General features: G+C 36.6%; 1 protein-coding gene across 2 annotated transcripts in view; it reads right to left on the reverse strand.

The window, feature by feature from the left end:
- pde8b (phosphodiesterase 8B) overlaps nucleotides 1-7,375 on the reverse strand; it is a 91,687-nt gene extending 84,312 nt beyond the window's left edge. Inside the window, exon 1 of one of the 2 annotated variants that reach the window (XM_023276380.3) lies at nucleotides 7,279-7,375. In XM_023276380.3, coding sequence (XP_023132148.1) covers nucleotides 7,279-7,326 — 48 coding nt within the window. In that variant the 5' untranslated portion in view covers nucleotides 7,327-7,375. Of the gene's footprint in view, nucleotides 1-773; nucleotides 1,482-7,278 lie in introns of those variants that run through there. The other variant, XM_023276379.3, reaches the window with a different exon arrangement.
- Between the last annotated feature and the right edge of the window lie 1,963 nt (nucleotides 7,376-9,338).

Below are 9,338 nucleotides of genomic sequence, written 5' to 3' on the forward strand. Positions count from 1 at the left end.
TGCTCTATGCTTTGGACATCTTTATTAATACACCATAAAAGATGTATCTGACCTGCTCGTTTTTCCTTTTGTGGATGCTTTCAATTTGAAATTACATTCTTTCCTTTAAAACTAATATTTGAATTTCAGCCAAAGTGCAAAAATTAGGTTTACTACTCTTTTAGCATTCTGGATTTGATGTCCATGTCCAGCTTTTTTTTTTTTACCCCCACTATGATTAAAGTGTAAAGAAAAGGAAGAAGTAAATCAGGTTTTTCATTTTGGATAAAGCAGCATTGAAGTTGGAAAACTATAAACTTCAAGTTGCACTAGCTCCTTTGAAAGCAATCAAATGAATCGAGCACATCTAACCTAAACCTGTGACATTAATATGACTTGTTAACTTCATTTGGATGAACCTGTTCCATATGTGTGTTACCAGTTGAAGCATTTAATTAGGTCCAACAATTCTATTTTTCTAGTGTGCAGCACGGATTCTGATCAGCCTCTTGCTATATAACTCCATGCATCTTCCAGCCTGCATGTTGTCAGTAACACAACCACCGTCTCATCATGTGTGATGCATTAAATGATCACCACTGATGGCTGCCCACTGAGCAGACCTGCAGGCTTTGGCCTCCTCTGGTCACAAACAAACAAACAAACAAAAACAAAGGCCCCTTCACGTGCACTTGAGGAGGCCGGCCGGTGGGTAAAACCCCATTTCAACCCAGGACCCGGTGAGGACGGTGGACGTGCGCCAGGAACAGCGCGTCCGGCTCACTGCACCGTACCTTGACGCTGGTGTGGCTGGTCTGCGTCTCGGCCTCGATGCGGATGTGTCCCCCGCTGTTCTCCTTGCGATCCCGGTACGAGTTGTTGCGCGAGTGTCGGCTCTGGTAGGTGATGACGGAGGGGATGGTCTCGGCCGCATCGGTCTTGATGAAGAGCCCGTGCAGCGTGGCCGCGGTGCCCTGAGAGATGGTGGTGGTCTGGTGGGGGGAGTTGGATTCGTCTGAGTCTCGGCAGTAGATCACGCCGCTCTGAGAGACGTGGATACTGGGAGCGCAGCCCATAACCTCAGCGACGCGCCTCCGGAGTCAGATCCCAGATAATAAACAGCGACACTTGGGTACCACCTTCCAGCCGTCCACAGCTGCCAGCCGCTCTGGGCTCTCCGGGCGAATCGCGCTCTCCTCCGCACACCTCCGGTTGAGAACATTAAGGGAGGGAAACGGGAGGTGCGGATGATTATTTAATTCATGCGTCCCGTCAGTCCGCTTCTCCTCCTCAGCCTCCGCTATTGTCGGATCTTGGATTTCATGCTGAGGACGGAACGTGTTTCCAGGCTCGGATCTACACCCCGCTGCTGGCCTGCACCACCAGCATCTATGAAGTGACTGATGAGTAACCGGACTGAACCACCTGGCTACTCCTCATCACCTCCTGCTCGCTCGCATTTTTCGGCCTGTGGAGAGTAACTGGCTCTATGAAATCTGCTCTGTCTCTACTTCAGTTATTCAGCTCGCAGATCATTGGCCAGTGTCCATGTCAGTGTCTCTCCTCCCTCTCTCTCTCTCTCTCTCTCTCTCTCTCTCCATCATACCAACATTATATCTGCTCCAGCTCTCCAGTGTGACCCTCTGATCTCACCTGAGGCCCTGCTCTGACTCCAGGGCTCAGTTAAAGATTGGCTCTGCTGAATTAGACAGAAAACTACACTATAAAAGGGACTGAGGCTTAATGAAAAAGTCACTTACAGCCTCAGCCTGTTCTTACCCTCCAACTTCATGGTTTCATGACAAGAGTATGTGTGTGTGCGTGTGTGTGCGTGTGTGTGCGTGTGTGTGCGTGTGTGTGCGTGTGTGTGTGTGTGTTATTGTGGGTCACAGAAGGGTTTAGGGCGAGTTTTGACGTTTGGTCTTCTACAGTCCTGGTAGGTTAAAAACAGGTGATTCAAACTGATGATTTGAGCTGATAAAGATCACAGCTGATAATTATTTTTTATTATGATTTGGTTTGCTCAGGGGCTGCACAGTGGCGTGGTGGTTAGCACTTCAGAAGATGCAAGTGTGACTGTGTGTCTCTATACGTAGCCCTGTGATAGACTGGTGATCTGTCCAGGGTGTCTCCTGCCTTCACCCTAAGTCAGCTGGGATAGACTCCAGCCCCCCTGCGACCCTAATGAGCGGTGTATAGATGATGGATGGATAGATGGATGGATGGATGGTTAATCAACACATTCCTTGGCCTACAAATATCAATACCAGCCTAAAAGATGAAGAAAAAGCAGAAATTCTTACACACGAGAAGCTGAAACTACAGAAAATTTTGCTTGAAAAATGAGGCACATGATTAATTGGTAATTAGTAACTGTAATAGCGATAATCTATCAATTATTAGTGCATTGTGGTACCAGGTACTTATAATGCAGCATTTATAAAATGCATCAATGTTACTTTTTAATGAATTATTTACAGGTAAGCCCAAAATTGTTCATACCTGTGACAAATCTTGTTTTATAATGAATTTTTATTTGACTAAAAGGTTTCATCTGCTTGGAAACAACATAAACAAAAGATGGTAAGACATAGAGTTGGAAATGTTAATGATAAATTTGAACTTTTTTCTTTTTCATTCTCAGTTAGCAATAGCAAAGCCTCCATATTATTTGCCTCCACTTCAATCATAAAATTATTTCAACTGTCTTTTTGTTCCACTCTTGTTTCTTATGATCTCCAGGTTCTTGAAGTTAAAGGTTTCCTCCTGACTCTGGTCTTCAGTTCCTCCACAGATTCTGGATGGATGGTGACTGAGTCGCGCCGACATCTTCATATTGTTTTCTGTTTACTATTTGTTCACCACTTTGTGTGCTTCACATCATTGTCTTGTTCCAGTGCTGCCGCAGGACAAGTTATTCTGCATCTGTCTGATGTTTTCCTTCAGAATCTTAATGTTGTCCTCTTCTTTCATGGTGATGTTTACTTTGACAAGGTTGACTGGTCTACTGACTTGAAAACAATCCCAAAGCATCAGAGGATGGTGTTCTTGGGGTTTAATGCGTCACCTTTCTTTTCTCTCTATGTCCAAACAACTGCATTTTCTGCATCTCATCTGGCCACAGAACTGATGACCAAAGGCTTCAACTTTTGTCCAGTTTTTCTGTCTGTCTCAAAGAAGTGACGCCTGGCTTGGTCTTCATCCATGGAGATCAGCCTTGTTCAGTGTCTGATTCAAATGTTGCTTAGATTCATCAGGATGATCTTGATGGTAATCTTTGAATTCTTCTTGGACTCTACCATTCTTTACAGTGCAGGAGTCACTATTGTCTTCCTACCACGTCTTTTGAGATTCTTCACAGTATAAACGTCCGTTTACTTTGTGGCCACTGGCATTTGAAAACACTTTGATATACACTACTGTTCAAAAGTTTGGGGTCACCCACAAAATTTCATGTTTTCCATGAAAATTCACATGCTAACATAATTGCACAAGGGTTTTCTAATTATCAATTAGATTTCAACACCATTAGCTAACACAATGTGCCATTAGAGCACAGGAGTGAGTTTTGATGGAAATGTTCCTCTGTACCTCTATGTAGCTATTCCATTAAAAATCAGCCGTTTCCAGCTAGAATATTCATTTACCACATTAAAAATGTCTGAAGTGTACTTTTTGATCAATTAAATGCTGTCTTCATTGAAAAAAATATTTTTCTTTCAAAAATAAGGACATTTCTAAACCCCAAACTTTTGAATGGCCATGTAGTTTTAGAACCTTTTACTGTCATGTGAGCAGCCAAAATGAGCAGCTCTCTCCAAGTGATGGACTCTAAAAGTTCACTGAGCTCTTTGGTTTCAGCTGTGATTTGCCATTGACTAGTAATTGACTACAAAACTGCTGCACAATTTGAAATAATATATTTCAAATGGTCCTGGTCCCATATAATTCATGCTTAAGAAACCTATTGGTCAAAATATGTTCATTATAAATCAAAATCTGCATGGCTATGAAAAATTGGGGGTTTAACTGTATTTATGTTTTGACTTTTCTCTCACCATGAAGACACTTGATAGTGGTACATTGACATAATTCCAAACTATAAATATGACCCCTCAGTTGTGGGCAAATGCAACATATTGACGAAAAAAATGCTAAGTGAGTAAATACGCAAATGTAAAAATAAGAGGGAAAAAACTTGTTCTAGTCAATATTCAATACTGAAATATTACTAGCCCTAATTATTTTAACACGTTTGGTCAGGTGTATATTATAATTGGCACAAATTAATGATAAGCTGAAACAATTAGCTAATTGACTGATTAATTGATCGACAGAATAGCACATAATTGACGTATTATTTCAGAACATTTTTAACTAAAGATCAAAGTATTTCACATTTCATTAATTAAAGCATTAATCAGTCAATCAAAAATATTTAGGCCCTCTAAACCCCAAAACCTGCCAGAAGTTTTGAAAGGCATGCTGACTTTAAAACAACTGATAAAAATGACACCCTTAATCACAGCCAGAAACTGTAAAAACAGAAAAATCATCAGATTTTCAACTTTTTGACTGTACTTGAAGTACCCCTGCCTGACCGACCTGCCCATTGGCAAAATTATTCAAATCTAACCTTATTCATGTTATTTCATAAATCGCTTTATTCTACAGGTCTCATTGAAAAATTCACAAAAAATAAACCGTGCACAACCAAATTCTGTAAAAAAAAAAAACTAAAAGAAAAAACTAATGCTCCTCAGAATAACTGGAAAGTCATTAGTGACTTCGCTGTAGCAAACAGTCACTCAAGAAAAATCATAATATTTGGATGAACTGCAGGCTGTGTTTACATAGAGGGGAGAGGAGACAAGTATGGAAACAATTTAAAATGTAAGTAGTAAAACATATACAGTTTGCGGAGCCACCATTGTTTTTTCTAGAACTGGAAAAAAAACTTGTGGCCACTTGGAAAAATGTTGTACATGTTGATTCCACATTTTTTGGTTTTGTTTTGTTTTTTGGAAAATAATTGAAATAATAAACATTTTTTTCCTTTTTCTAATTTATAGCATTGTAACTTTGTTATCCTGCACTAAACACATTTCTAAGTTCTGTCTACTTCTAGTCTTGACTATGCTGTTTCCATAGAAGGGCAGGATTTTATATTGAAGTGAAAAATTAACCCACAGTGATTAAAAATGTAAAAAATAAGCAGGGAAGAATTATTCCTTACCTGGATTACTCCTACATTATCATGATCTAATCTGTTTCTCTCAGTGTCAGTAATCCCCTTGATCGCATGTCAGTATAAATTGTACAGTTAGGAACAATGGATGGATGATATGTTAAAAAAAAAAAAAAGTGTCAGATGTGTGATTATTTTGACAGACAATTCATTATGCATAATGACTTCAGTGAGATTCCTAGATTCATTTTCTTCCCAATAAAAAATTATAAAAAGGATGATGCCATTTTTGCTGCAGCATGAACCAAAGTAGCACCATTTCTTACATCAAGAAATACTGACTTGCATTTCTGCCAATCTTCATTTACTATGACACATTGAGACACATTCACCTTGTTCAAAAATAAATAACACAGCTCTTGTGATTTGGATGGTGCAGTTTCAATAATATAATGATGAATTGTTCAGCCCCTCTTAGAAAACTGCAATATTGACAAATTAGCTGATGTGGAAAAGGACACAACTTGTGGGGCGCGAAGGGGATATATTCTGTGTATTTTTGTAGAAATATACAGAATATATATTAAATAAATTGTAAATTTACCGTTCAAAAGTTTGGGGTCACCCAGACAGTTTCATGTTTTCCATGAGAACTCACACTTTTATTCATGTGCTGACATAATTGCACAAGGGTTTTCTAATCATCAATTATCCTTTCAACACCATCAGCTAACACAATGTAGCATTAGAACACAGGAGTGATGGTTGCTGGAAATGCTTCTCTGTACCTCTATGGAGATATTCCATTAAAAATCAGCTAGAATAGTTATTTACCACATTGACAATGTCTACACTGTCTTTCTGATTGATTTAATGTTGTCTTCATTGAAAAAAATCTGCCTTTCTTTAAAAAATAAGGACACTTCTAAGTGATTATAAACTTTTGAATGCTAGTGTAAATCATTGTTCATTTCCTGAGCTGTTTAAATGAGATCCATCAGCTGAAGCATTCACAGATTTACACACGTTCAAAACTCTTTATCGAGAAACATTCATATCCATTAATGAGTTTAAGAATATCAGAAAGAATAAAGTGAAGGAGGAGTGGTCAAAGTTTTTTCCTTAAAAGGTCACTGTCCTTGAATAGCTGTCCATCTGTTTAATTGTTTTACTCTTTATTGTTTATTCGTTTATCATGTATCTGCTTTCTATAACTTTTTAAATATTGTATGGTTGTTCCCTTGGCCATGTCTCCCTTGTAAAATAGATTGCTAATCTCAACGAGACTTCCTGGTTAATTAAACATTAAACATTAAAAATAAATATAACCAATGACATTGTAAGTGCAAATCTGCATTATTAACCTAAATACTGAATCTAAATGTTTACTCCAGCATCCGCCTGAAGTACAAATAGTCTAGTTATTAGTATGTGAGGGAACTTATTTTACTTTCCCAGCAGTATGACTGAGTGATGTGCTGTTGAGGCAGCCCTCTGGTGGTGGGCCTCACACATGTTCAGCTGCTGCTTCACACAAAGCCAAGTGGGTGTAAACTGTTCAGCATACATGGTAATGTTCATAATCACAGCTGCTCACTTATCGACTTTAGCTTTTTAGCTTATCGACCACAACTGCAGACATCTACAAGGTATATTCATTCATTTTGTGCACACATTTAAGAGCAAGTAGATCTGCTTCTTTAGTTATTTATACCAACTAGAAATGTTTTCTGCAGTTAGTTTTCTTCAAATCAAAGTCAGTCTAAAGAGCTGAAAAGGTCAAATAAGTCACATTTTTGGAGAATATAGCCTAACAAAATAACTTTGATTTCAGTTTGACTCTAACATAATCTGTTAAGTTCACAGCAATATTTCATGTCTTCACTGCACACTCTGAAGTCCAGACAGCAACAGACGTGCTTTAATTTTATTTGTAATAATTATCAGGATATTGTGAGTTCATTGGCAATTTATATTAATATTTTCACCTAATGATTCCAAACAAGAGTTATATAGACTTTTATAGGCATCAAAGTGCAATTAATATCTGTTTGAAGTTCCTAACTCCCAGCACTAATCATGACTTTACTTTCTGCAGTTTCAGCTCCTACCTTCCGAGGTCCATTGGGGGAAGACGCCTCTGTTGACAGTCCACTCATGACTCTAATCCACGGAGTTTCTGCCCTTCAGTGTGGAAGCAGAGTAATGGAGAACGCAGTGGAGGTTGGCAGCGGATGAACACATGCAGAAGTGTGCGTGTGCGTGTGCGTGTGCGTGTGTGTGTGCGTGTGTGTGATGAGCTGCTCAGGTAGCGACTTTTAGGAGGTTCCTCAGAGGTTCGCTGTCGGCCTGTGAACTTCATAACCCGGCTTCAGATGGTGGCTGGTGTCCGGGCGGCCCTAGTGTCCTCTAGGAGCTAAATCACTGTGGCACCGAGGAAAACATCGGCTTTTAGAATCGGTGGAAAAGGCGACGCACTGCAACGTCGTTTTTCATAGAATCGTCATTTTTGGACTTTTGCGCTATTTTGTTTCCATAATATGATTTAGTTTTTCACACTACTGGACAGAAAATGACTAAAATACACATTTAAATGCAGAGGAGTACGTTGTGCTTCGGGGACACATTAGGTGGGTTAGGTAACATTAACTTTCATATTTAATTTGTATTTAATTTAACTAAGTGGGGTCTTAAATTTAATATTTAATTCATATTTTATATAATATTGTACGGTCTTAACCTTAGCATTTAATTAAGTCAGGTTAATTTAATTATAAATACAACTGTAGGTTATTAAAATAGTACTTCATTTGTGTTGACATAATGTAATGTAATATAATATGATGTAATATAACAATATTATTAGAATATTGTACATTCTTAAGCATTTTATTAATTTTGTGTTTCATATGATATTGTAGGTCTTAAACTTAATATTGAATGTTTGCCATATATAATATTGTTGTTCTTAAATTTAATTTGTATTTTATACAATATTGTAAAGTCTTAACTTAAGTATTTAATTCAGTTAGGTTAATTTGATTAAATAAAATTGTATGGTATTAAAATAGTACTTTGTCTGTGGTGATATAATATAATATAATATAATATAATATAATATAATATAATATAATATAATATAATATAATATAATATAATATAATATAATATAATATAATATAATATTGTACATTCTTACACATATTATTGATTTTTGTGTTTTATATGATATTGTAGAAACTTAATATTGAATTTTTATTATATATAATATTGCAGTTCTAAAACTTAATATTTATTTGTTTTATATATTATTGTACAGTCTTGAAAATAATATTTAATTTGTAATTAATATAACTGAGTGGGGTCATAAACTTAATATATAATTTGTGTTGTATATATTGTTGTTGGGTCTTAAACACAATATCTAATTCATAGTTAATATAATATTTTAGGATTTTAAACTTAACATTTAATTTCTGTTTTATTTTGTAGGGTCTTAATCTTAGTATTTCAGTTACTCAGGTAGATTTAAATTAAAATTATTGTAGGGCCATAAAAATGCCATTTAATTTGTATTTAATACAATTTTGTTAGGACTTAAATTGAATATTTTAATTAGTCAAGGAAATATATATTTTACATAATATTGGATGATCTTAAATTTAACAGTTTATTTGTGTTTTATGTAATTTTATAGAGTTTTAAATGAAACATTTAATTTCTGTGTGTGTGTGTTTTTTTTTTTTTACTATTGGTGGGCTCTTAAATTTAATATATATTAGCATTTTTTGTAATACTGAAGGGTCTTAACATTAGTATGTAATTAGTGTTGAATATAATATTGTAGAGTCTTACTATGTTATCTTGCTAGCTAAATTGGAAACAGCAGTCTCTTCTTTTTCTGCGTTTTGGTGAATTTTTCTGCATCAGTTTTGCTTTCTTTACTGCATCATTTTATGCTGGAAAAAGGAAAACACAAAACAGCCACCAGATAAATGTGCATTCTAATATGTCATGAAGACTCTGAGATGTCTAAGTATATTCAGAGAATTTAGAAACGGAGTCTAATTCTTTGTATGTGTTCACATGTTTGGTCTGTAAAAGTGGTTCTGATTGAACACAAAGTTGTAGCCAGGGTAGCAGACAGGGCTTCAAACATCGATGTTGCTGC

This window comes from Amphiprion ocellaris, chromosome 17 (assembly GCF_022539595.1).
Source record: "Amphiprion ocellaris isolate individual 3 ecotype Okinawa chromosome 17, ASM2253959v1, whole genome shotgun sequence".
In the NCBI taxonomy this organism is placed as follows: Eukaryota; Metazoa; Chordata; class Actinopteri; family Pomacentridae; genus Amphiprion; species Amphiprion ocellaris.